The following is a 27248-nucleotide window of genomic DNA, read 5'->3' as shown; positions in this document are numbered from 1 at the left end:
ATTTTACCAATTGTTATACTTTGCAATGCTTTTACCATACTATACTATACCACATATTAATTGAACCCCTTGAGTCACAGAATGATAAAACAGTTTATGTCAACTCAATGGGGCATTACACCGAGACAACAGCACCCCACCCTTTCCGGTGAAGTGAATGGGTGGCTCTAAGATCCAAGCTATGCTGGCGCAGGTTGCAATACTTGTTAGCCAGTGAGAATGCACTCCCCCCATCCCCCCCAATTTTAAAAATGACGTCACAAAATGACGTAAAAAACTGACCGTTATCTCTTCAAATATATTACACAACTTAGTGTTTGAGAAGATCAGAAAATGAAAATTTGTAAAATAAATAAAAATTAGAAAATTAAGATTCATATTTGATTTCAAAGACACAATGAGGACAAACTTTTGTGTTTTGCAGTTTTCCTGTAGGTGTGTGTATCTACTGCTGTGTGAAAGCGGTCGTAATTGGGGCACTTTGTAAAAGAAGCTACTTGATTGACTTCAGGATATATTATTGCATGACAATGACATCCAAGCAACCGTTTACTTGCAGGAATAATGGTGTGCAAGAACTCCCTTTAGAGAAATCCTTTACAGATTGATTCTACACTCATAAGAACCTGCTTCAATCTTGAACAATCCCACAAGGGGATCTTAGCAAGGGGCAAGTTAAAATGTCGAAATAAACAGACATTTTACTGGAAGCAACTGTGAAGCAATATGTTTTTAAGGAATTTGATGAGGCCATTAGTGCTGATAAACAAATTCAGTCCATACAAACACTGCTTTTGAAGTGCTCGTTTTATTTAATGAATTGCATGAAATACCGCACATTATGTGGTTACAGCAATTTGACCCATAGTAGTTATATTGCTACTCAAGCTGATATCCGCTCTCGAGCTGCTGGGTGTAAAGATAGCTGTGGGGAAAACTGGGGAGAAAAAATATAAACAATGGGTGGGAAAGAGGGTTGACAGCAAAAAAGAAAAAGCTAAATGTCCAAAAATAATAGTGAACTATGCAAAGATAATCTGCTTTTTGTTCCAGAAATAACATGGTAGCACAGAATAAAAAAAGACTAATGTCTGAAGAGGCGTTCCTTGGAAAATATATTTTTTTTTTGGGGGGGGGGGGGGTCGGTGTAACTGGGTTTTTCATCACAAAGCTGAGATGTCACTGTTACAGGTTTGTTTGTTTTTTTGTCTTTGTTTATGACTACAGATCTCTGCCAGGGAGTGTTTATCTCATGCTGTATACTTTGCAATTAAAAGCCTAAAAAAGAAAAAAAAGATTCCTTTGACTCAAGCATATTCCTTCTGGATTCAAGGGTTACAGCAGTGCTGTGCAAAACATTTGAGGACTTTCCAAAATTATCCAATGGAATTCTCTTCCTAGATTTTTCTTTCCTGGCACACTGACTGTTTCTGTAAATCACTTTCCGTCTGGAGCATAGATTTTAGTCTGCCCCGATTATGATTCTAATGCTAACATTCATTCCATGTATAGTATAGTAGAAATACTGTACAAAACTCCAATCTGTTCTTTCTTTCCCTTTATATACATTTAGCATTTCAGGAAAAGAAAATACAGCCTAAAAGTATATGTTATACTACATGTTTAGAATATATAATTTCTTCCTTAATTTCCTCTATTTTCTGGTGCTGTTTCTGCTAAGTTCATTATCATTTACTAACTAATGTCCACAATTCTGAAGAGACTCCTAAAAACGAATCTCTGCTCCCACTCTGTTACTGTGAGTCAGTAAACAGAACATCTCAAGCCTGTGTTCCAGCAGGCAACCAGAACAGAAGGGCAACTCCTCAGCTCCAGGCAAAGCACTTTTGAGCAATTGCAATATGAAACAATTGAGTGCAAATGTCATAAAAATGCAAGGTTAAAATGAGACATGTGTTTCATCAACGAGTCCATAAGGTTTTAGATAAAAAATATATGGTTACATAGCCAGACAACATTTGGACAGAAAGATGATGACGATCATTAGGTCAAAGGCAGACAGGCGTTAGTTTTTGGGACTACGATGGCACCAAAAAGTAACCTGCTTCTGTTCACATTCGTGTCAGGTGAGCGTTTCAGTTCTTGTAAAAGTCGGAGTATTGCTTGCTTTTCAGGGCCTTTTGTGATCCCTCGGAAATACAGAATGGCAGAAACATGCTCCTTGCTGAAAAACAGAAAAAAATGAAGCTAGGCATTTAGAGTGGAGCCAAGTGAAAAAATCAGCATGTTGAATTTATTATACAATCCCTGGATACAAATCGCAGCTTAATCGTTTGCACATGTGTGAAATGAATGGGTTTTTGAAAGCCTTGGCATGGTTTATTCAGAGCAGGGCCGCACACTGCCGTCCAGTCAGCTTAAGATTATACACTGAAAAATATGATTCGGAGAATCTCGATACTGGAGGAGCAGAACCCGTGACCACATAGAATCCTAAAATAGAAAAAGTAGTACGAGAAACCTTGCAGTGCCACGACTGACTGAACCAGCTTGCCTCTGACATTCATAAAACTATCACGGCATATGAAATACTGAGGTATCTACATACAATTTCCGTACATACTTCCGAGGACTGGTATTTGCATGAAAATATATTCAAAATCACCCTGCCTTCAAAAAGAAGATTTGCTCCTCTCATAAGGTATAGGGAGAAAGCAGAAACAGGGTAATAACATCATTTGTACTACAGCAAAATCACTAATAAAGTAATTAAAGCAAATGCCACAGTTATAATACCACTTCCAGTCTAGGAGTCCAGAAATTATTTTGTCCTTATTTTCCTGCCCAAGCTTGGATTTCAACTTATTATGATGCAAAATATTTATCTTTAGTGTGTTAAAACAAGCCAATGCAATGAGCTAATTTCTACCTTTTGTTTCAAAATCATATCAATGGGTATCAGTAGGCAAACCCATATACAACAATATGAGAGGGGAACGGTACAAACAGCATGTCAGAGGGGTTTTCCTGCTGCCCTTTCCCATCTGGTCAATAGCTGCAAGCTGTGTATCCTTACATGGCATGCAGAACAAATGGAAACTGAAAGTGCCCTGCAGAGCCCTAGCTTCCATTACCACACAGGAATTTCCCAGCATTTCTATAACTGTAATATTTTACACTAGGCCTGTAATATTTTACACTAGGAGGTTCCCAGTTCAATCCCATCTCAGCCACTGATTCACTGTGTGTGACCCTGAGCAAGTTGCTCAACCTCCTTGTGCTCCGTCCTTCAGATAAAATAAATCACGAGGTCCTATTGTAAGTGCATGTACCAGTATAGCAGTGTCCTGACCAGCATCAAGGGAAATGTTACAGTAACTGTTACTCACTGGTGAGTAAACCACTGCTGTGTACCATTGCAAATTCATAGCAAAGTCATTGAAAGCAGTGAAAGAATGGGAAAGCAAAGTTAAGCAAAGATGGTATGATCCACAAAAATAAATAAAGAAAAACAAATAAATCAAGTAAATTGCAAGCTCACGGTTAAGTGCAAAACGAATGCCCAGATTTCCCATGGTAAACTCTGTAAAGATACAATCCTGGTCATAATGGCAAACCTGTGATATACAGAATGTAGCAGAGTGCAGAGGATTAGCAGAGCTACCTGATATCTGGGAAGTCAGAAAACAGAGGCTGGATGGTTTCCTTGATGTCCTTTTTGTTCTTTACTCCAATGATGTCACTGAGATGCTGAGCTGCGGAGTGAAGCCATTTCGAAGTGGTACCCTAAAAAAAAGGGGGGGGGGGGGGGGGGTGTGGTTTACTTTGTTATCAAATTCAATCTGGTCCGTTGACCTTGCATCCTTTGTAATGAAAGTTAAATACAAAAGATTTCTTTGTGTCACCTTTTATTGAATACCCTAATTTTCCAACAATCATTATTTTTTTTCAAATTCAGTTTATTTTTAATCTTTAGCTGGTGCCTAATTAGTTAACAGGATCGTTAGGTTCCTTTTTTTAAAAATTTTTTTGCAGACATTTTTTTCAGAGAGACAATGCACAATAGTTTCTGTGGTCCACCCAGTAGGGCACCACCGCCCACTTTAATATTTTTTTTTAGAAGCGAAAATGTATTTTGTATTTTCTTTTTTTGTTCTTCCCTGTTATCTATAGGGCAGTGCTCCAAATTGCAATATGTTGCTTTGTTTCAACACCACATACTGTATGAATGTCATATGTTAATTGATTCCTGATATGGTTGAAAGCAGGATGGAAAGTCTAGTGTTTACTCACCATGTCATCAAAGTGACTCCGGAGAGCCTCCGACTCCACCTTTATCTTTGCTGCTGCTCGCTCGTGTTTTCTGTTTTTGCAAGAATAATTCTTCTTCATTATCTGTGTGATGTATCCCTTCACAGCATTGTAGTGGATGTCATTCACACACTTCTATTACGGAACACAAATGAGAATACAGCAAGGTGTAGTAGTAGGAGTAGTAGATGTCTTGGAATATCCTGTATGATACTATACTATTATTATATAGTGGAACTAAATGTCACAATGCTACCCTTAAACCTTTAATTGCCAGGCAGCACAATATTTTTTTTGATTTATTTATTTATAAAACAGGCTCCATTATAGGCCTCGAGATCCGTATATGTATTCAGCTGTTGTAATATTATATTGAATTTGCTATTTACATGTGTATTTAAAATATGGAAAACTATATATATATATATATATATATACATATATATATATATATATATATATATATATATATATATATATATACACACATACATACATACATATACACATACATACATACATATACACACACAGTATATTCAGTGCAAGTAAATGATCTGAAGGCGGAGGTAAATTAATGTACTTCTGGGCTGTGTTCCAAAGGTTATAAGCTTTTTCAGCCAAGCGTTTGGCAGGACTGGGAAAACATGCTGGGAAGATTAACAATACTACTGGAATTTCTAGATGTGTTTGGGTTCAGCCTCAGGCCTGAATATATTTACAGTAAAAGGCTGTATACAAATCTGCTCCGGTTGCTCCGGTTCTGCCAGATGAGAAGAGTAATCTGCACACAAGTGCCAAACACTGCGCAAAAACAACTTCTTAATATGGGCTGAGCCACGATCCAGAAATCCCCATTCTAAAAGATCAAACCAAAACCAGCAACACACTGCATACAGGGCCCCTAACTACACTCTAATAACACACTCATTGCATATGTTGTTTTGCAGGTACAATGCAACAACATGTTTACTTACAAAATGAAACATGTTGGCAGTTGCTAGCATATACACTGTACTTGGCTGTGTATTTACAAAGTATGTACCCACACGTGCAGTTACAGTGTTATTACAGTGCAATTAGAGGCAGTTCATGTAAAGTGTTACCCCACAACTTTCTAATGAGAAAGACCTATTTGAGCAGCTGCTGTTTTTAGGTGAAAGGCTCAGTCCTGAATCAAACATGGTCAGGAACAGATGGCAAGCTGCAAGACATGTCGGCAAAGAAATGTAGGACAGAAAAGTCATGTACTGCATTAGTTACACTATGGTTAAAATGTGTGTCTACACATTTAAATCACAGGTTGGAATGAAAGCACGTCCGTGTTTGGATTATTCCTGGGCTTCCTGTGTGTTGACTGGTGTTGACCTCTGTGTAGAGGATGCAGGAAGAATGAAAGAGAGAGGGAGACAGAGAGAGAAACATAAGTGGGATTTGTAAGCAAACAGCCGACTATCTCTTTTGCTCTGTACTCCTCCTCATACAGCGGGCTCTTTCAATAAACCTTTTGAACCCAGTTAGTGTGTATTGACAATTACTGCACAAACCGTACAGTACAATAGAAACCTCTCTCTCTATCAGATAATGACCGGGATCATTGCATAGCCTCTAGCCCAGCTTAATCAGATTATCTCCTTACCTGAAAACACGGCTGCTTCATTTTCTTGTAAAGCTCGGAATGATTTTCAATAATCTCCGTTATCTTTTCAAAATCATCCTCACACGAAAGCCACCTCTTTGTCATTAATTTCTTAAAATACGGCTTAATGGTAAAAAAAAAAATATATATATATATTAATTTTAGAACTTCATTTTTTTTTTTTTTGCACAATGCAGGAGAATCTTATTATTCTTACACTTATTACCTCTGTCTCTTGTATAAAATCAGCTAGTAGCGTTGCTCCAAAATCCTGGATCACTTTGTCCAGCTCGTTGTTCAATTGCTCTATCTGTGCTGGGCATTTCTCTTTGTATTTGTCCATTTCAGTTCTTATGAAAAAACAATTAAGAATGCATTATCATTGGCGTTGCAGGCATTTTGTGGATAATGACTAATCTACAACAAGCTATCTTTTTATATGGCAAGACGCAGGGTAGTGAGAGAGTCCGAGGGCACTGCAGTACACCATGAAAATTATTAACCAGAAATTGTAAAGCTGTGTTTCTGGCGGGTGTCAGCAGTTCCTTCGCAGACTCGGAAGAGATGGACAGTTTTACTTCATACTGAACCAATAATATAACACAATACAATACAGTTTGCTTTTATACAGCTCTCAATGCAGAGCATCCCAGGGCACTTTACAATAAAAAACTCCATAAAATAAAAAAAAATAAAGCCACTGGCCAATAAATCCAGCTCAAGAATAAGCTGCTGCAAATATGTTTTAAATTTGATTTAAAAGACTGGACTGTGCCAGCATTCCTAATAGCACATTTTACTTTTTATGCAATCTGTATTCATTTACACACAGCCCTGCACTGCTTCTAAGAAACCACGTGGTTTCTCCTAAAGGAAAACATTTATCAATAGCTTACTAATTATAGCAGACACAAAGACTGTATGAATGCTAGCTATGCACTCATTTCAATGGGCTTCACTATACCGATTGACTTTCCCCTGTCAAATGGGATCATATCCTTGTGCAGGAGATATACCACAGTAACTATTTCACAGAGGATCTCAGGAGTTTAACTCATTGATTACCAAGGACACAACCACATGAAGTAGCAAAAGCTAGCTGGAGATCCAGTGATTATCCTGAAGGCTACAGTTTCCTCTCTTTATTCCAAACCCTATTCACCTGATCCCATTTCTCCAGTGTGGGGATACACATCCCACTTCTACCACCACGTATCAGGGCTTAACTACTGTTACCTTGCCCCAGGAATCCAGGGATGGGAACTCACAACTATCTGGCTCCAAATCCTATGACTCAACCAGGTGAGATAAAGAAGCATCCAAACTGGAGTTTAATATATTATTATTAATTAGTCATTTAGCAGACACTTTTATTACAGAGGCTAGGTGTGAACTATGCATCAGAAGGACGGAGCACAAGGAGGTTAAATGACTTGATGACTTAAAATGACAGGATCCAACACAGTGAGTCAGTGGCTGAGCTGGGATTGAACCCGAAACCTCCTGGTAACAAGCCCCTTTCTTTAACCACTGGACCACCAAGCCTCATTACTATCACCGTTCCCTCTCACAGCACCCTGTTATGTATCAGAGCCCACGTCAAGTCAAAGCATGTATTATGTTATATTATTGTACATATTTATTTATTTTTTTTGGTATTGGTGTGAATTATTTTCTGTATAAACACAGCTTTGAAATAAATATAGCTTTTTAATTTGATGGAAAATAAACCAGATGGTGTTTGGTTTTTTTTTTTTTTAAACAGCCCAAATCTGAGCTGTTAGACTCCAAGTTCATTAACTCAAATCTGTCTAAGTCATATCCAGTATACAGTACCCTTCAACAAGTATTTGGACATACTAGCAAGTCCCCATACTGATGATGGGTGTAATGTACTGTAAGAAACTCCCTCCGGTTACTGACCGAGTTGAGTTGTCGGTTAATGAATCTGGGAAGTGGTGCTTGGTTCCTCTATATTGCATTGAGGACATTTACAGATGCAAACCTTTTGACCATAGCTGTGTGTATATCTGTGTATAACATATTTTGTAGTTTCTTTGAATGCATGGTTTTAAATAAGATTTAATTATGTCTTAATCCTGAAATTTTAGGTGATGCAAAACTTTTGGCTATAGCTGTGTTTGTGTGTGTGTGTGTGTGTGTGTGTATATGTATGTGTATATATATATATATATATATATATATATATATATATATATATATATATATATATATATATATATATATATATATATATATATATGCGCGCACACACACACACACAGTAGATAGTGAATTATCCGATCTTTGATCAACGCACCTGTAATCGCACGATGAATTGCGTGAGCTGTATTATGCACACAGCTTCTGCTGCTAAAACAGCTACGAGATTTAGTGACCAAAAAAATGACCAGGAGACTGAGGCAAAAAATGAAAGTTACAGAATTATTCAGACCACCAAAACCTCAGAGGGAGCATTGAGTGCTTTAAACTGTTGCAGTTAAGTAAATGAAAACAGTCACCTTAAGTTTAATGATTCCTAAAGTTCTGTAATGTGTCAAAGTTGTACTGAATTGTATTCTTTGATGATTTTCAATGTTTGGTATATGGTACGTTTAATTACAGTATTTCATTACCTTAACTGTATGTGTTAAAGTTTTACTGAATTGCATTAATTTAACGCTTTGTAATTCTGTATGCTTAATGTGATAGAATAGGTTACTAGCTATATATCATCAGTAGATACTTGTGTACTAAGTACTTGTATATATGTTAACTTTATTCTATACATTATTAAAGGTACAGTAATTGTTATTAATACCTGTTCGATTATCCATACAAAATCGATTATGCAAACTAGTATCGGTCCCAATTAGTTCGGATAATTGACTCTCTACTGTATGTGTGTATATGTGTGTGTGTGTGTGTAATATATATATATATATATATACATATATATATATATATATATATATATATATATATATATATGTATATACACACACACACACACACACTATATATATATATATATATATATATATATATATATATATATATATATATATATATATATATATATATATAAAATGCTTTAGTTTTAGAATACTGCCCTCTTGCTGTAATCTGAGAAATGATCATGGCATGAGCCATTAATTCTACAGTTTGTGTTTGTGCATTAATGAAGACATTAGCAGAAACACTTGTCTGATACAGTATATGTACAGCACTGCCATTGGGTGTGCCAAAAATATGAAGTCCTAAAATACATGGAAAGATAGTCAACAAGTATAGAGACCCATTGATTAAGCACTGAAATCAGGAGAATAATCAACACGTATAGAGACCCATTGATTAAGCACTGAAATCAGGAGATAGGACCTGTGTAATCTTTTCTATTGAAACATTGTTTAAAAGACACTTACTTGATGTTGCTGAAGCTGTTAATGTAAGCAATGGAGTGCATCTTTTGTAATGCAGAGTTTGAGGAGGAAGTTCTCCATTCCATGAAAGTGTTGTGGAATCTGCAATTGAAAACAGTGTGTAATCTACCTGTATTAGTGTGACAACAAGGGTGTTTAAAACTTACAAATAATGAGCCCCGTTCACAAAACTGTTTGAAGGAAAGCTTTCTTAAGAATGGTACCAAACCACAATTAAACACATGCTTGTTTCTTATAAGTTTTAGAATTGTAATAGGTGTGTTTTTTTGGTACTTTTAGAAAAAAAAAATAGTGCGGTTAAAAATATGGAGTAAAAAGCTTTGAGAGAATCTGCCGGTCCTCTGTGCTCTGCTGAGTGGAGTTTTCACTTACTGTCGTGAGAAACGTTTCAGCTCCTCTGAACAGGTGCACAGAACTCTCTCTTCCAAGTCTGTGCCGATTTCTCGTGACGTCGCAACATACCTGTGAATCATCTAAAGAACAAAGCAGGGTATGTCTATTACACACAGACAGGGACGGGGCCCATTCCTGTTTTCAGACCCAATACCTTTTTAAAATCAATTCCCATTCCAACACATCACTGATCAAAATTGCAATTAGCACTATTCTGTTATGAGCGTCTCATAGTGTATATAAAATGTCAGGCTTTTTCATGTGTTATTACAATAATGTATCTTACTCCTGAAAACAGACTTTGAAAAATGATTCTTTAAAGCTTGGTGAACAGGGCAACACGTGGGTAAATAAACAAGGAAGCCAGCACTCCTAGTGGCCAGTGACTGGTACTGCACTGCACCTCGGTTATATCGATCTGTATTTCTGAGTGGTAATAGCCATTCAGTATCTCAGGCTCATCTTCGGTTTCCCAGTTTTTTTCCGATTCAATGTTTAACATATTCTCCAAACACTGTTTCAGTTGCACCTGTAAAAACAAAAACGATGTTTAATCTGTCTCTTGGGATTTAAACTATTGTTTTCTTACTCATAATTAAGGTTAAACTTAAACTTATAAGAAACAAAATCAAGTACACTGATGAAGACACTAGCTGAAAAGCATGTCGACTGTATTTTACAAACCTACAAATAAGCTTGTTGAATAGTGTGCACAATGCATTAACTGTTAGCATCGATGGACAGAACTGGGTTATGCTCTTATGCAATACCTGCAAATAGCTTACCTGCAGCCCAGTGCTGTAATTTGTCTTCATGTTTTCCAATGTATCTTTATCTAATAAAGGATCCATACTTTCAGTGTTTACTTCTGGTTTCAAAACAAGGTTCCCCATTATTTTATCACTAAAGACAAAACGAAAGAGGTCAAGTTTAGATTTACTTGTCTGGTTTTATATGGTACTCAAAACACCAGGGACAAGTACAAGCGTTCAGTCCGCTCTGAAGCAAGGCCCTCACCTTTCATAGCAGTTGATTGTCCAGTTCAAAAGGGCATACCATTCGTTCACTTCAAGCTTTTGCTGCATGATCTTTTGCAAGTGTGAAGAAACGGCTTGATGAGAGCTTGCCACGTAAGTGTCGCACACGCCAAAGTCCTGTGGATAGCATTTTTGTACCATGATCTTCACACTCCCCAAATCATCAACGATAGACTTCCCGAGAAGCGCTAAATGCACAGCCAGCCACGACTGGTTGTCCTCTCTTTTTGCGATGGGGACGCTGGCAATTCGTTCCCGCACGCCTTCTTGCACAGCCTCTCTCCACAGCTCTTTCCATTCCTGGGGCCCTTTGAGACAGCTGGCTTCACAATAGGACGGATCATGTTCTTTCTTGTCCTCCTCTACTATTATTTTGACAGCATCGGTCAGAAGATCTTCTGCGTTGTTCAGCGAGTCTTTCACGATGGATTTCAGCTTATCCCTGAGCGCGCCACAGAGCAGCTCCATGTCCTTCGTCTTCCTTAACAGTTCTGACTGAGCGCCTTCTTGCACGGTCTTTGACGTCTCTGCATCCAGCTCCTTTTTCAGCAGCAGTAGATGTAGATGAGCTTCTTCTAGGACCCCCTTGTTAATTAGATCATGGATTTCCATGACTGTTAGGAATCCGGAATAAAGTATAAAAAAAATGCTTAGTTAACCGGAGTATCACTTTCAATTTTTTTTTTCACTTTAGTATGCTATATGGAATACTACAGCACAGTATATCATAGTAAACTAGGCAACACTTTGTATTGTGTCTCCAATTACTGTGTATGAACATAGTAGTTACTCAGTAAATGCATTTTATGCATTGCTACAATATACATAATGTGTAAATCTTTTCTGGTACTACTGTGTACTTGAATATGTCCCAAAAAGAGATGAAGTACATTGTAATTATGTGTAAGTACACATGTATTTACTAAGTAGCTGCTATGTAAATACACAGTAATTAGAGGCACAATGTAAAGTGTTACAGTAAACTGTTCAGTAAAAATGACTTGAGATTTTACCTGACAGGGGCTCCTCAGGTTCTTTATGTTTAGGTGGAGTTTCAACTTCCTCTGCTCTTATTTCAGCAACGGCTTTCATCTGGCCTTGTTTACCATCCCCATCCTTTCTGAGCCCAGACAGTATCTTTGAGCTCAGCCTGCCCAGGCCTCCTCTCTTCAATGGAGACAAAGATCCATCTGGACTTTTGTTCTCCTCAGTGTCACCTGGGACTGATAATTCAGGTCCTTTAAACAATAGGTGGGATCATAAGAATGTGTTCAAGTTATGACAAAAAAACATTTCTTTATTATAATGTAACAGGGCGGAGGCTAGGCGAGAACGGGCGACTGCAAGCGAGCGTCTTAACCGCTGTGCAAAAGAACCAGGCTCGTCTACATTCGTGGTTTTAGAGCTTTTCATCTCATCTCACCGACAGGGACAGGATCCAAAACGGCAGTGTAGCACACAGCACTGCCTGTTACAATAACAAGAAAGGAACGTGTAATCCCTCTGTGAAAGGGCTGCCAGTGGTCATGGCTGACCAATGGCAGGAATAATTTTGATGAATCCAGGAGGTCTCACCTGAGAGTATTCTGTGTGCAGACTGATCTTCACCAACAGATTTTAGATGCTCTTGTTTCCCCTCCCCATCCTTCCCGAGTCCCGACCGTAGCCTTGAACTCAGTCTGCCCAGGCCGCTTCTCTTTAAGAGAGCTTTTGGTCCATCTGGGCTTTTGGGCTCCTCACTGTCACTTGGAACTGAAGTTAATTCTGAGCCTTAAACAACAGGTTAAAATCATGAGAATGTGCTGAAATGGCAAAAACACAATCAAGTATTCCAACAAGAAATTAACTTTTAATCCAGTAAATCAGGATCATGGGCCAACTACAAGAAAAAAAAAAACACACTCAAACTTGAAAAACTGTCTTAACCACTGCACAAAAAGGTCAGGCTTGTTATACAGCCATGCATGCTAACTATTCAGGGATGGAAATAAGACTCCCATTGCATAGCAGTTTGATCCATTCCTGGTTTTACTAGGAGTTTAATAAGACACACTCAAGTTTGTTACCTATACACTGTTGCTAATCAAGCTTGTAGTAAAACCTGGAATTGGTGAAACTGCTATGCAATAGTAGTCTATTTCCTTCCCTGCTATTCCAGAAAACAAAATCATATTTTTTTAACTAGTTTCTAATTTCAGATTTTATGAATTCAGTGGCAACTAAGTTAGTAAACACAAATCTAGGTACAAATCACAGTTGTCAGAGATAGAAGATGCACGACCCCATTTTTCAAACCACTTCAGCAACTGAGTTTTCATAATTAGGCTTTAAAATGTTGTTTTTGCTGGTATAGTTAGTAAGCATGGCAGGGATAGAAATAAAACACCTACTACATAGCAGTTTCACCCATTCCAGGTTTTACTATGCACTTGATTAGCCGCAGTGTATAGGTAACACAGTCGGGCGTAGCTTATTAAACTCCTAGTAAAACCAGGAATGGATCAAACCGCTGTGCAATGGGAGTTCATGGTTAATAATGATCTAAGCAAATACAGCAACAGAGAATGATACAGAATATCAATGATAAATAGTAAGATGATTCAAAGTGCCCCTTTATTCTGATGAATCCATAGATCTCACCTGAGAGTCTCCAGCGATCAGACTGATCTTCACTGACAGATTTTCGCTGCTCTTGTTTCCCCTCCCCATCCTTCCTGAGTCCTGACCATAGCCTTGAACTCAGCCTGCCCAGGCTGCTTCTCTGTAAGATAGATTTTTGTCCATCTGGGCTTGTTGGCTCCTCACTGTCACTTGGAACTGAAGTTAATTCTGATCCTTAAAACAACATGAGAATGTGCTAAAGTTATGTCAAAAACACAACATTAGATCAAGAAAGGAACTTTGAATTCAGCAGATCTGGCTCGTGGGCCAACTATAAAAATAACCCCTTCAGTCTGTAAAAAAAAAAAATGAAATGGATGTTGGGAGTTTCAATTATAAATTAAGCTAGGTTTTACAAATCAATGTGTCCACCTCATTAGCACTGGCAACATCAACACTATTCTTGCATTGCAAATCTTTTTTAAAAACATCAAGTTAAATACCTAATTTACCAATCACACCAGACTTCTCCGCTGAATCAAGATTTTCTCCTCCATTTTCCATAGACTCTAATGAAACTTGCTCCAGGGTTTCTGCGTCTTCAAAGGGATTGGTGCTGCACATCGTGGCTTTCTCCTTCACACCGGCAGCCAGGGAGTCCATTGCGATCCAACATAAACACACTCACTGCAGGAACAGAACATAAAGCTGTTTACAGTAAATCGAAGCACAGCCCACACATTATTCAGATCAATGCATTTCTGAAGGGCATTTTAAGCATGACCGACTTGCCAGACAAGTATATTTCCAAGAAGCCGCTGGTTTCAGTTGTTGTTGACTAGAAAACAATTACCTATAGGCTTGGCTTTTTAGAAAAGTATTTGTAAAGAGCCTGGTTATGAACTCTGTAGCTGCCTTGGACTTTATATTGCCAGACTCCCTCCTGTCTTTTACTTTCACATTCACATTCTCTAATCTCAGGTACACCCAGGGGAAAACCATTATCCAAACATTACGCAATTTCAGCTCATGAATAAAAAATATATATATCACTTTCACATGCACAACCAGCCATGCAACAGCAAGGGGTAAGTAAAACACCACAGGGTATTCTGTTTAACCCTTTAACTGCTTAAGTGTTTCCCTGATTAAATGTGGGTGGAGGCAAGACTGGCGGTTGAGTTTCCTAACAGAATGAGCAGTTGATGATTTGAATGAACTTCAGTGTTGATTTACAAGAGACGTCACACAAATGGGAAAATGAAGAGCTGGAAATTACAAATTTCCGTATATCCATTTGAATTACTGAGCTGTCAATTTGGCTTGCAGTACATTTTATTTTTTATAACTATTATAATCCCAACTGAGTTGATTGGTAAATTCCTCTCATATTAACTAAATATAATATTAAAGTGCAGCTGAATGAGGTCTGTAAAAGAGAAATTGTTCAGCACAGTGGTACCAAGATCCCCCCCACCGATCCCATTTTCCTGCCCCCTGTGGAGAAGACAAGACTCACAACATTCCAGCCATCCATGAATATCAGACTCCACCGTGGCAGCCAGAAAGTTGGGTTCCCCGTCCCCAGTCATCCGTCCCCGTCCCCATCCCCCATCTGACACACAATGAGGCAGAACTACTCCCTCACCACCTTGTAGGATGCTTCCTCCAGGGCAGGCTTCAGGTTTACTTGTGCTAACCCCTCTGCCCCCAGACAACAGGCCCTATTTTGAAGCAAGTGCAATTCCAACAAGGCGGTTAAAGGAATCAAGCAGTTGTAATTGTAAAAAACTAGCTAGAAATGAGTTTGTGTCTACACGTTATTAAATTGCTACTTACTGAATACTGTTAAAATGGGTGTATTCCTATTTAAAAATGTGCCTTGCTTCAAAATAGGTACCTAAATAGCTAAGAGACATGTTACACAGTATAGACACACGTAAGAACATAAGAAAGTTTACAAACGAGAGGAGGCCATCTTGCTCGTTTGGTTGTTAGTAGCTTATTGATCCCAGAATCTTATCAAGCAGCTTCTTGAAGGATCCCAGGGTGTCAGCTTCAACAACATTACTGGGGAGTTGGTTCCAGACCTTCACAATTCTTTGTGTAAAAAAGTACCTCCTATTTTCTGTTCTGAATGCCCCTTTATCTAATCTCCATTTGTGACCCCTGGTTCTTGTTTCTTTTTTCATGTCGAAAAAGTCCCCTGGGTCGACGTCAATACATTTTAGAATTTTGAATGCTTGAATCAGATCACCAAGTAGTCTTCTTTGTTCAAGACTGAATAGATTCAATTCTTTCAGCCTGTCTGCATACGACATGCCTTTTAATCCCGGGATAATTCTGGTCACTCTTCTTTGCACTCTTTCTACAGCAGCAATATCCTTTTTGTGAAGAGGTGACCAGAACTGAACACAATATTCTAGGTGAGGTCTTACTAATGCATTGTAAAGTTTTAACATTACTTCCCTTGATTTAAATAAAACACTTTTCACAATTATTATTTATTTCTTAGCAGACGCCCTTATCCAGGGCGACTTACAATTGTTACAAGAGATCACATTATTTTTTTTTACACATACAATTACCCATTTATATGGCTGGGTTTTTACTGGAGCAATCTAGGTAAAGTACCTTGCTCAAGGGTACAGCAGCAGTGTCCCCCACCTGGGTTTGAAGCCACAACCCTACGGTCAAGAGTCCAGAGTCCAAACCACTATTCCACACTGCTGCCCTATATATCCGATGGGACTGTAGATAAATACACAGAGGAAGGTACCCTCAAATCTTACCTCCTCAGATCCTTTTTTCCTCCGTCTTCTTTAAAATAATGCCGTTTCCCATTAAATCCATTGTGCATGTGCTATATATAGCCCGTGCATGGTCAGTCTGTTCTTTCAGGGTTTTAATTAAAAATCGTACTGTTCAATAATGACAGGCAAGCAGTTGACAGTTAATGAGCAAACATTATCTAGAGTACAAACAACATTGCCGTCTGGAAATTATTAACCAGGGTCAATTTCCTTAAGCGCATGATCTTCACAGTGGAACGGAGCCCGCAGAATGCATACAACAGAACCTGCATTCACAGCCACTGCAATAAGGTTTTTGTAATACAAGGGAATGGGTTAAGTACCTTGAAGTAGCCATCTGACAAGCATCCACAAATACGCCATCAGTTTGGTGACCTGGTCACTCTGTGGATCCCAGGGGCGTGCCGGTTTGTCGAATGATTAAATAATTCTTTACAGATTACAGATTAAAATGAACAAACAAACAAAAAAAACATTACCAGCAAGTTAACATAATACCAAAGGAAGGTCGAGGTTTAAAGGCTGTCGCTTCATTTCACATTTGATAAATAAAAATGCTGCTCTTTTTCCTCCAGATAGCAGCCACGCAAATTGGCAACTGGAAGACCTTTGTGAAGTTTTTTTTTTTTTTTTTTTTTTCCCCTGCATAGACCCCTATAGGCACACAGTCCGAATGGGAAGGTTCTTCAGCAGTTTGACGAGAGACTCAGGGGGAGGGAAGCGAATTCCGCTACTGCATGTTGCTGGCCAAAAAAAAAAAAAAAAAAAAAAAAAGTTGGGTCCCACAGTTTGAAAGCCATTAAATTAAAACAAAAAGATGTTCCAAATGTTTCCGTAAACATGACGTTTAAAAGACACTGCCACAACGGTGGAGCAACAGAAGTGCCAGTTTTATTTAGGATCAAAGTACCGTCATTTTGAGCTACGAGGCTTTTTACAAGGAATGTGTTTTCTGCCCAGTTCACTGCTGATGCAGAGATATATGTGATATTTTGTAACAATTGTAAGTCGCCCTGGATAACGGCGTCTGCTAAGAAATAAATAAATAAATAACTAATACTATGTATCTTTGTATTTCTGTTGAAATGTCCCACTTTCTAAAGTCTGTGCAAAAATAAATAGATAAAATTGTGTTGACACCTTTCGACAGCTCTTTTGTAACCCCTGTTCTGTGCATAGTTCATTCAGACGGATCTAGTGCAATACATAGCTTGGGAACCAAGGTTTCTAAACAAACTTTATATGCAGACAATTTCATTGGCTATCCCCATACTGTAACTCCTTAAAAGGAAAGCGTTGATCTCAAATTGTCCAGCGTGTTTATACATCTTTTCACCAGACGAGGGCAGTAATGATAGTTTGAAATATGGCAGCAATACTACATTGGAGGATGCAGACTTTCTAAATTTCCTTCAAGAGATGCACATTATTGCTGTATTTTTTTGACACAGATCTGCTTGCATTGGTAATAATGCCATTAACAGTACTGTCAGAGCTCAGTGCTTCCAGTGCATTACTTACCTGGCTATGAAGACATTTGGAAAGGTATGAAGGACACAGCAGTGCCTATAAAAGCAAAGACGCTATTACTCCTTTGATCCACTAGGTGGTGCACTCAGATCAGCATTTTCTTGAACATGACAATTGCTGTGAAAAAAATAATAATAAAAAAGTGGGAAAATACAGGGATCATTGAGTTTTATAAGAACCAAAAAATCCGTATCTCGTTGTTAAAACATCTAACATATGCATTTGTTTTCTGTAGTGAGCAGTTAAATTTGGATAGCCATATTTGGCATTATCTTAAGGATAACAAGTAGAATCTGAAATAAAGAAAAACAAAGATGTGTAGGAGTAATATAGAATACATGTTTAATGGAAAAGTCTAGTACTAAACAGTGTGGCACACGTGGTTAAATCCCTAGTGTGTAGTAGTGGTTAGGGCTCTGGACTCTTGACCGGAGGGTTGTGGGTTCAATCCCCAGTGGGGGACACTGCTGTTGTACCCTTGAGCAAGGTACTTTACCTAGATTGCTCCAGTAAAAACCCAACTGTATAAATGGGTAATTGTATGTAAAATAATGTGATATCTGTATAATGTGAAATAATGTATAATGTGATATCGTGTAACAATTGTAAGTCGCCCTGGATAAGGGCGTCTGCTAAGAAATAAATAATAATAATAATAATAATAATAATAATAATAATAATAATAATAATAATATACTCCTTTGTAATCTAATATAAAAGCAGCAATAAAAAATAACACCCCCAACTCCAAGACATTGTTAAATAAAAATTGTTCTTTTATTTTTTAAAATAAATGCATTTACAGTCTAAAAAACATAAGGGACAATACCCCTTATTACCAGACGTAGGCAGCACAAAACTAATGGAGCTATGAGCACTTTGAGGCAAAGCTAGCAGTGTTACTTCATTCTATTGCAGTCTCAAACTCCAGGGCTAAGGACGGCTCCAAATTAATGAAAAAGAAACTTGTACTGTTAAATTAGGGCTTCCTTTTAAATCTGTTTGTGGAAAAGCCTCAGTCTGCATTCTTTGCTGGAACCACCTCATTTTAATTCGAAGGACCCACATGTAGGAACTGAGCTGTACATTTGGAAAATTAAACCGCATTCATGTAGTCTCTTTAAAAAGGCAGCTTTGTACGTTTGACATCAAATCATCAAAAAGGGGAGATAAAGCTTTGGAGCAAGTTCTGAAGTAGCCCTTCAACCTGGAGTTTGAGACTTGGGTTCAGCTAGATCTATTTTATACATTATATATATCGACTTCAGAAGACCTTATTTTTGAAGACACAAACAACTTCAGACTTCATATTCTATGCAAGGTCAACTGCCAATTTTTTTGTGAAACTATACTTAAAACAAAAACTGTACAATTATATAAAACTTGTGTTTTTACATTAGTTACATAAAACTAATACTTCATTTAGGAGTTCCTTCATTCATCTGGAAAATTAAAATAAAATAATGAACCCTGACTGCGTTTTGTTTGTGTCTTAATGCTGGGGAGTTATAAATATAACTCCATAATACTACACGGTGTAAAATAAGAAGTATGGCAAACAAAAGCGAGCAAGGCCAGAAAACCTGATAAAGACAGCGTCCTTCATAATGAGTCTCTCTAGAAAAATCAGCAAACACACACAGACCGGGAAGCAAAACATTTTGGCAAGGCAAAAGGAGAATGCTTGGTAGCAACCTGCACAGTTCTGTATATACGGTGGGGGTCGGTCTTCCTTCTCTATAGGGGGATTGATGTATAAACACTTGGGTATATCATCCTTCTCTATAGGGGGATTGATGTATAAACACTTGGGTATATCATCCTTCTCTATAGGGGGATTGATGTATAAACACTTGGGTATATCATCCTTCTCTATAGGGGCAGTTCTGGGAATACAAAGGGTGCTTTTATAGGGGCAATGATACCACTTTAACAGCTCTTCTTTACAACAAACAGGATACATTCATGACAGCTATTGACACCAGTGTAAAGGAGACGGGCTGTTCTGGTTCCCAACACCTCACACCAGTCCTTAGAAATAGAGATTGTAGATCAAGGGCAAAAAAATTAAAATGAGTCACACTCCTTGATGACAAACTCACCAAGGCTGCACCTCTGTGTTGCCAGAAATCAGGATAGGCAAAGTATTCCATGATGCATGTCGAATTCGATGGTCATGATATCTAACAAAACCCATACTATACAAAAAGAAATACTCCCCAAGCACAGGCGCTTGCTGGGCTACACAAAGAACAGGCATTACATTTGAGCAGCTGCACACTACACTGGCTTCATTAAAATCCTGCTTCTCATACACACTTCTCTCAATTCATGTTTCTGTTTAAGCCCCACACAAAGCAGTTAACCTTTTGGCTAATTAATTTTAGTATGGAAGAAGTGCTTTTGTAGCATGCATTATATTGAATTGCAACAAAACAAAAACATACAAGCCAGCATGTTACAGTTCACAGGTCATCTTGTAAATTATAAAAAATAAAAGTTTTTAGCTTTGCAAACGGTGGGAGCCAGCTTCCTGTAAAACAGGGTATGGAGCCCAACCCGGTTAGACTATCCCATCAGGGGAATATTTCCTTCATATTAATGCAACCTTCATGTATCCGACCCCTATACTAGACATGCAAGGTGTTAAACATTCCTTCACATTCATGAGTATGAACTGCAAACTAAGCAACATCCAGCCAGCTCTGGTTAGAAATTGACACTCTGTAACCAGCTGCTGTGATTTACAAGAAGGAAGAGAGTTTAGTCTGCTGATCTAACCTGCAAAAGAAAGACAATTACACACACACACATGTGAAAACAACCATATAACTAAGTAGCATCACAGACAGGTAAAATAGAACTTTGCCGACACAGTATGCTTCACAAAATGTAAAATTAAAAAAAAAAACACAACTTTTGAATACAAAACTAGTAATTTCTTGTAAAAGAGAGAGACTGGTGCATCCTGGGTAAACCTAACCCTCTAACTGCTCCAAGAAAAGGTGCCCCTGGGAGATATGTGGATGTATTTTCCCTGGTGCGTGACAAAGCTTATAGAGCAGTTTCAAACTGCAGGGTTCATCCGTAGGTTCAAAGGTCATCTGTTGTGGGCTGCTGCTGCTACCCAGGAAGATGAAAGATTGTATGAGGAGGAGAGGGCTATAAAACATCTCTTTCCAATGGACAATGTTCACCAGTGAAACAGTATGAAGTGTTTTATGTTAGTCTGGCAGGACCGGATTTCTCTCTTGGTGCGTACCCCCCCCGGTCAGCCTCTTTCACCCCAAATCAAACCCAGCCACTGGTCAGCTTGTAGAACATCTCCTCATCAAGGCTCTCGTTCTGGTCCTTGGCACGCGTTGACAGGAAGATGTATCCTCCAATGAACTCGTGCACAACCTTGCAGTCCACCTCCGTGCAGATGAAAGCAAGGCTCGGCTCATCTGCAAACTCCACCGTCACCTGGAAAGGAGTCCAGCAAAGTGAAATTACAACCCTGGGAACAACTACACTAATGAAGCAGTGCCTTAAACTGCTTTATGATTTCATTATTCATTTCTCAATATTCAGTTTCTTACCAGTTTAATAGCGTTATGTATCTTCTGTTTGTTCTTCAGCAGTTTATTTATACAAGGTGTAATGGGAACTAAATATTTATCAGCAATGCTAACAGACATTTAACCCTTTGCGGTCCATTTATTCAGCGTGTCTCAAGCGCGTCAGGTCCCACTTATTTTGACATACGCTGCTTAAATATTTTTCACAGTAAAACAGGTTTAAAAGGCACTGCATATCAACAGGACACTCAGTACTGCATCTCCAGTCCCGCCCCACCCCTCGTTCGCCGTTTTTTTCACATACCTCTTGATAGTAGTGCATACCGATAAATCATCTCCTGATCACTCGTTTTATCACCAAACTCCTCAATAATGCGATCCAAGTCATTATTATAACATCTAAAAAAAGCTCTGCGAATGTCTGTGATATTCTTTGAGCACTGGATGCAGAAGCAAAAAAACACACCATTTTGATCTCCCAGTTGACGTTCCACTGCTTCATGTTGCTGAATCTCCAGGTCTTGATCGCATCTCCAGTGTGGGCGTCCATGCGGATGAGCCTGTTGTAGGTGATACCGATCAGCTCCTCCCTCTTCCCTCCCTGGAACCTGTTGGGTAATCCAGCCAAGAGCCACACTTAGCACCCTGTACCACCACCTAACTTTATTAACTATACATTACCCTCCAACAAACAAAAACAGATGAATAAATGCAGAGAGCCTGGGCAGGTTTTAGCCCACTCAAGACATCTTGCTGGCTAAATATCCTCATATTGGTATACATGTATTGCCCCAACTAAAGACAGGATCATCCTGTCTAACTGGTAGAAAGTCCTGTCACCCACACTCCCCTCCCTATCTACTTAACTGTTAACTGCATCTGAAAAAAGATACATTTCTAATCATGGATAAAAGGAATATTAACTAGATTTTCAAGAGCATTTTGTCAAGCTACTAGAGAAAGGCAGGAATAGCCAGGAAGTCTTATTTCTTCCCCCCCCAACCCAACCCCCATATATAGTGTCCTCTCTTCAAAAGTGTGCAACGTATCTTACTGAGCAAGCCCATGGTGCCCCACAATACTATCCATTTCTAGAACATGCATGAACATTAATAAGGTGAATGAGAAGAGCTTCTAATATTGGGATTTCCACAGCTCCGTTTGAACTCACTTTGCAAGGAAGTGTGTCATTCCAAACTCCGGCAGAGACTGCCAGGCCTGGATGAATCTCATCTTGGCTTCGATCAGACTCATCTGGGCCACATTCTGGTGAGCTTCGAGGATCCGAGCCGTGATCTTCAGGAAGACAAGCGGGTTTACAAAATCAAACATCAACCCAGTTTTGCTTTTAACCTCTACAGTATGCCAAAGCTACAAACAGCTACATGAATTCAACCAAACTTCCCCTGGAAGTCAGAGCACCCAGCCCAAGACTTCACTCCCTGCGAGTCACAGAACAGATAACCCAATCCAATAACCCAGTGAGGTCAGTCCAGAAAGAACAATCAGACTTGCCATTTATGGGTTTTATATAAAACCGGAGTGCTTTTCTATCAAATTAACAAACATGTTCTATCACTGTTTGAAGGCATCATTTAAACATTATACATCTTTTAAAAGAATAAAAAGGGAAGCTTGCTAATTTATTGCAGAATTTCATCCAGAATCAAATTCTCTATACATTATAAAAGTTGAGTTTAACACAGATATTGAACTACGCTACTAAACACATTCCCCAAACTTGACACTGTTCTAGTGCACATCTAGACAGACGGACAGTCACTTACCAAGTCCCTTACATAGCTTGGCTGAAGATGGCAGGATGAGCAAAAAGGAGAGGGAGGGGGAGCAGAAAGAAAGAAAAAGCAGTGAGAACAAAACAATGAAGCCAAGAAACTGTTGCAAAAAGCCAAAACAGAAGTACAAGTTCAAGCCGGGATTCATGCAATAAATCCAGTGAGGAAAAGCAGCACATTATATATCAAATCGGGCGACAGGTTCCTGTTCCCAAGGCAAGTGGTAGAAAGACCGTTGTTGGATTTTGGACTTATCTAAGTATGCTGTATGTGTAGTGCAAAAATATAGATGACAGTGGTCCTCTACTGTCAATAAGCCTCTTTACACAGGACAATAATGTCTGTGCAGAAAAACAAATCACAAAACAATTATCCAACAGGTGGCAGTAGGGCCTGAGAAATGACAGGATTTCTTCAGCTCAAATTGGCCTGACAAAGCAGGGTGGGGCAGCTGGCTGCAGTGCCTGTAATTTTGCCTAGAACAGAGAACGGGAAGGGGAGAGAGGAGAAGGAGGCGATAGCAACAGTAGCATGTCTAATTCAGACAATAAGGCTTCAAAGACAAAGCTTGTGTGCCTGCAGCTGAAAAACTACCTGCAACAAAATAAATTGGAATATCTGGCATCTTCTCAAGTGTAAAACGTAGAACACAGAACGTAACTTTTACTATCCACTTTTAGAAGCTGCTGAATTTCCCAGGCTGACCCACAGAACCACATTCCAAGAATTCCTTGAGATTCACACCCCCTCCTCTCCCCACATTCGCACATTCCTTTGAGCACAAAAAAGTCACTTCGCTGACAGGAGAGAGACATGCCACAGGGATCCAGATGTTCCACACAGCTGCAACTGGGAAACATCAATCAGACTCCAGTGCACACTGGGAGCCCCCCCCCCCCCCCCTCAAACCTCTCAGCCATGCTGTGTGTCCATATGTTCAATTATTACACATACATCAAGATTTGCCTGCCATCTCATATTTAAAGGCGAGTGTGTGAAAGTAGCCATGTCAAGTGCCACTGCTTGGCCATCTTTGGTAATGTATGGCTATTAACAATGTAAAGTCTGCCCCACCGTTGGCATACCTGCTTATTCTTGTACTTCTTGAGATAGCGTGGAGAGACCAGGCACTCGGGGTTGATGTCGGTGCTGATGGGCTCAGCGATGAGCTGGGGGTCAGGATTCATGTGCTGCATCTTGAGGAAGGACAGGATGTTCTGCACCTCCAGATTGTACGAGCTGTCGGCCATCGTCTTGCCTTTGGAGGCCAGCCGGCACGCCGCCATCCAGTTGGCATACTGTTTCTCCTAGACAGAGAGAGAGAGAGAGAGAGAGACAGACAGAGGGATTTAAATCTATGCAAAAAATAAAAAGATTCACTAATCAATAGGGTGTTACCCATGTAAAACCCAGCGGCAATCTCCCATCCTGAACAAGGAACCACCAGGGGAGTCAAATACTCAGCTGCAATTGTATCATATCCTTATGAATTTAAACATGTCATGACTTGAATTGATACAATGCAGGCCACCTATAGGAGGTCAGTAAAATGTTCAAAGCCTTCCACCAGACTAAACTTTGCCTCCAAGTCCAAAAGGAATTCCAATGGTAGAAAGCCTTTGAGCAGTTAAAATACGGTTCAGAGAGGGTGTACAGGCGAGTATTGTTTTAACTTCAGTATCGTAAACATGCTCACAGTGTCACAGCGCAGCCAGATCTCGTTCATGCCGTCAGCCACAGGGATCAGCAGTTTGATGTTGAACTTCTGACCAGAGATGTTGACATCTGGAGTCACCTCACAACCTAGGGGTGGTGAGGAACGCAAGGGGGGGGGGGGGGAACGGGACATAATTGAATTAAGAAAAAAAACACACCACACACAAGGCAGGGCTGTCCAGATGACTCTGGACCCACTTATGGCTCATTGAGTTACATAATTTTTTTACATATCTTTTTAGAAGTCAAGGCTGGACAGTAGTATTTGTAATATTCAAAAGTTCTGTTGTCAGAATAGAATGTTAAGAGGAGAGAGAGAGAACGAGCGAGAGCGAGAGAGAAGAAAAAAATGTAATTGATAAATTGAAAACTCACTATTTTAATAAATTAGCTCATTTGTTATATTTATTTATTTTTTTCACCAGACACTGGGCAGCTCTGAATTAAAGCAATAGAGTTTTATATAAATGACAGTAACATTGTTCCTTATGACCAGTTCAATATGAAGGCATCCTCCCCGGTAAGGTGCTCTCTGTAAGACCGTGTGCTGGTGGCTGGGAGTTCCAGACTGTGATGCGGAGCTGTATTACAGGTACTGATTCTCTGGTTCAGCACCCGGCTCTTACCTCGGAGATTCATCTGGTAGGCTGGAGTCCCGTGAGCTTCCTCCTTGCTCTTGTAGCAGGAGATGGTAATGTCTTTAAACGTGCACCAGTACTGCTTGTAGCCTTTAAGTGTTAGCTTCTTTGGCCTAGAAAACATTGAACCAGAACTATCAGCCTTCTGGATTTCAGAGTTCTCCAGACTCTACTGAATTTGTTCACCCAGTAAATTCAGTACATCGGACTCAGTTCAGGTCTCCGAATGCTGACAGAAAGGTCTCAAGTACCAACAAGCACCTCAACTCACAAAACACTTGTCAGAGACTATATGGCTTGCTCTGTTCAACCATGGAGAACTGCAGAAATATTTTATACAAATACAATCATAACTAAAAAACAGGGAGAGCCATGAAAACAGCTTTAAAAATGTACTCACTTGAAAACTTTAACATAGTCTGCAAGCTCTGGAATAGAAGTGATATCACCCTTAAATAAAAAATAAAAAAAATTAGAATTTCAGTGAAGTGCTAAAAGAGAACAGTCCTTTACACATACCACACGGTCCACTTGATTAGATAGTGTCAGAATTTCCTCTCGGGCCATGAACCAAACCCTGTGCTAGACCTGCCCTGTGATTAACTCCCAGTCCCCAGTGACACAGCAAGACCAACGCCTGCCAGTAGAGAATTCTTATACCCAACATAAAACTGCAAATAGAGAATTCTCATACCCAATATAAAAACCTCTGTGTTCTGTGCAAATCACATTTGACACCATCTACTGCGCACCCCATGAATCTCAGAAGCAGTACCTGAATCATGCTTGAAAATAAAACCTATTAGAATGAATTGTCTGATGGCTGCAGGTACTGTGGGGTTCCAGCTGTTCTACAGCAACACATTCCCAGTAGCAGTAAAGGAGGTGTGTACCAGTATGTTGGAAGTCTTGCCCCCCTCCAGTGTGATCTCCAGGTCAGACAGCGCTGCGTCCACCTCGTCCACCTCCTTGTCACTGTTGTTCATGTGGTTGACCGAGGACATGATGGACAGCTTGTTGATGTGGTACTACAGGACAGGGAGAGAGACAGACACGTCGGACACACAGAACCAACTCAACTCTGAGCCAGCAACAGATTCAACCCTCCCCCTCCCCGCTGGCACAGCACCAATCCTCCATGAGTTTGAGACATAGAGATCTGCAGTACAGGCTAGCTCATGCACTAGCTGTGTGACCATGAATGGCAGGAAAATGCAGACAGACAGAGCACTCAAGTTCAATGCTCGCTGTCTACCCATGGTAATAAGGTACGCACTGCTTCACAGACCCACATCAGCAAGTAATTGCTACATTTAGCCATGCTGGCATTTACAGGTTAACACCAGATGTTCTCTTCAAATGCAGTGGAGTGGATGTACTGGAACAAGCAAAAAAAAAAAAAAAACTCAGAAATGAGTTTCTATCACAGACGGGCTACAGACTGCACAGCAAGCTCATGATCTCATTGCGGGCGAGGGGCACACAGTGTAAAGATGGCACCCTAAATCCAGAAGACAGTGGGAGCTTTAGAGATCCATTTATAGAAAGAAAAACAAATTCTGAAAATGTTTAGCTACTAATAAATGCAGCTAGGTGGACCTGCCCTGAATATAATAAATGAAATACATACTGTGTATAGTGTATCCCCTACCATTTCTTCTGCTAAACTGGTTATGTAAACAATACTGCCAGGAGTAGTGTGTTTGTTTCATCGCTATGCTGGTCTGGACATAATGATGGCTGCACCCTTCAGGGTCATGTATTTAGCCTTGCTCAGGTTTATTTATTTAAGATTTAACAAGCAGGAGAT

General features: G+C 39.4%; 2 protein-coding genes across 10 annotated transcripts in view; both read right to left on the bottom strand.

Moving 5' to 3' along the window:
- Positions 1-789: 789 nt before the first annotated feature.
- LOC117394805 (exocyst complex component 3-like protein 4) lies at positions 790-16896 on the bottom strand. 6 transcript variants are annotated; one of them, XM_033993797.3, is made up of 15 exons: positions 16178-16887; positions 13898-14072; positions 13425-13619; positions 12360-12554; positions 11798-12022; positions 10765-11398; positions 10533-10650; positions 10151-10276; positions 9727-9827; positions 9337-9435; positions 6138-6261; positions 5912-6034; positions 4255-4407; positions 3626-3747; positions 790-2185 (listed from the first exon to the last, which is right to left on the bottom strand). In XM_033993797.3, exons 2-15 carry the CDS (start codon positions 14046-14048, stop codon positions 2005-2007), a joined length of 2547 nt encoding a protein of 848 aa, XP_033849688.3. In that variant the 5' UTR covers positions 14049-14072; positions 16178-16887; the 3' UTR covers positions 790-2004. The 6 variants fall into 6 exon arrangements, with proteins under 6 accessions (XP_033849688.3, XP_033849604.3, XP_033849334.3 ...); XM_033993713.3 differs by having other exon boundaries at positions 13889-14072; positions 16678-16882; XM_033993443.3 differs by having other exon boundaries at positions 13889-14072; positions 16178-16881.
- A 1585-nt stretch (positions 16897-18481) lies between these two features.
- Positions 18482-27248, bottom strand: part of LOC117973998 (fermitin family homolog 2-like) — a 29695-nt gene continuing 20928 nt past the window's right edge. For 2 of the 4 annotated variants that reach the window (XM_058991882.1, XM_058991884.1), the window contains 9 exons: positions 26332-26466; positions 25839-25888; positions 25427-25551; positions 24781-24887; positions 24170-24391; positions 23076-23096; positions 22460-22584; positions 21755-21896; positions 18482-21193 (listed from right to left, as the gene is read on the bottom strand). In XM_058991882.1, the coding sequence (XP_058847865.1) occupies positions 21020-21193; positions 21755-21896; positions 22460-22584; positions 23076-23096; positions 24170-24391; positions 24781-24887; positions 25427-25551; positions 25839-25888; positions 26332-26466 (1101 nt within the window). In that variant the 3' untranslated portion in view covers positions 18482-21019. The remainder of the gene's footprint in view (positions 21194-21754; positions 21897-22459; positions 22585-23075; positions 23097-24169; positions 24392-24780; positions 24888-25426; positions 25552-25838; positions 25889-26331; positions 26467-27248) is intronic. The other 2 variants (XM_058991883.1, XM_058991885.1) reach the window with 1 other exon arrangement.

This window comes from Acipenser ruthenus, chromosome 18 (genome assembly GCF_902713425.1).
Source record: "Acipenser ruthenus chromosome 18, fAciRut3.2 maternal haplotype, whole genome shotgun sequence".
Taxonomy (NCBI): Eukaryota; Metazoa; Chordata; class Actinopteri; order Acipenseriformes; family Acipenseridae; genus Acipenser; species Acipenser ruthenus.
The sequence above is the reverse complement of the archived record's forward strand: the minus strand, read 5'-3'. Positions and strand labels throughout refer to the sequence as shown.

Excerpts from the sequence above, each read along its gene's own strand:
- LOC117394805 (XM_033993713.3), bottom strand. The coding sequence starts at position 14,048 with ATGGACTCCCTGGCTGCCGGTGTGAAGGAGAAAGCCACGATGTGCAGC. Across the intron at positions 10,651-10,764 it reads ACAATCAACTGCTATGAAAG|TGATAAAATAATGGGGAACC; the intron begins GTGAGGGCCTTG and ends TTTTGTCTTTAG. Across the intron at positions 4,408-5,911 it reads TGAAGCAGCCGTGTTTTCAG|AAGTGTGTGAATGACATCCA; the intron begins GTAAGGAGATAA and ends GTTCCGTAATAG.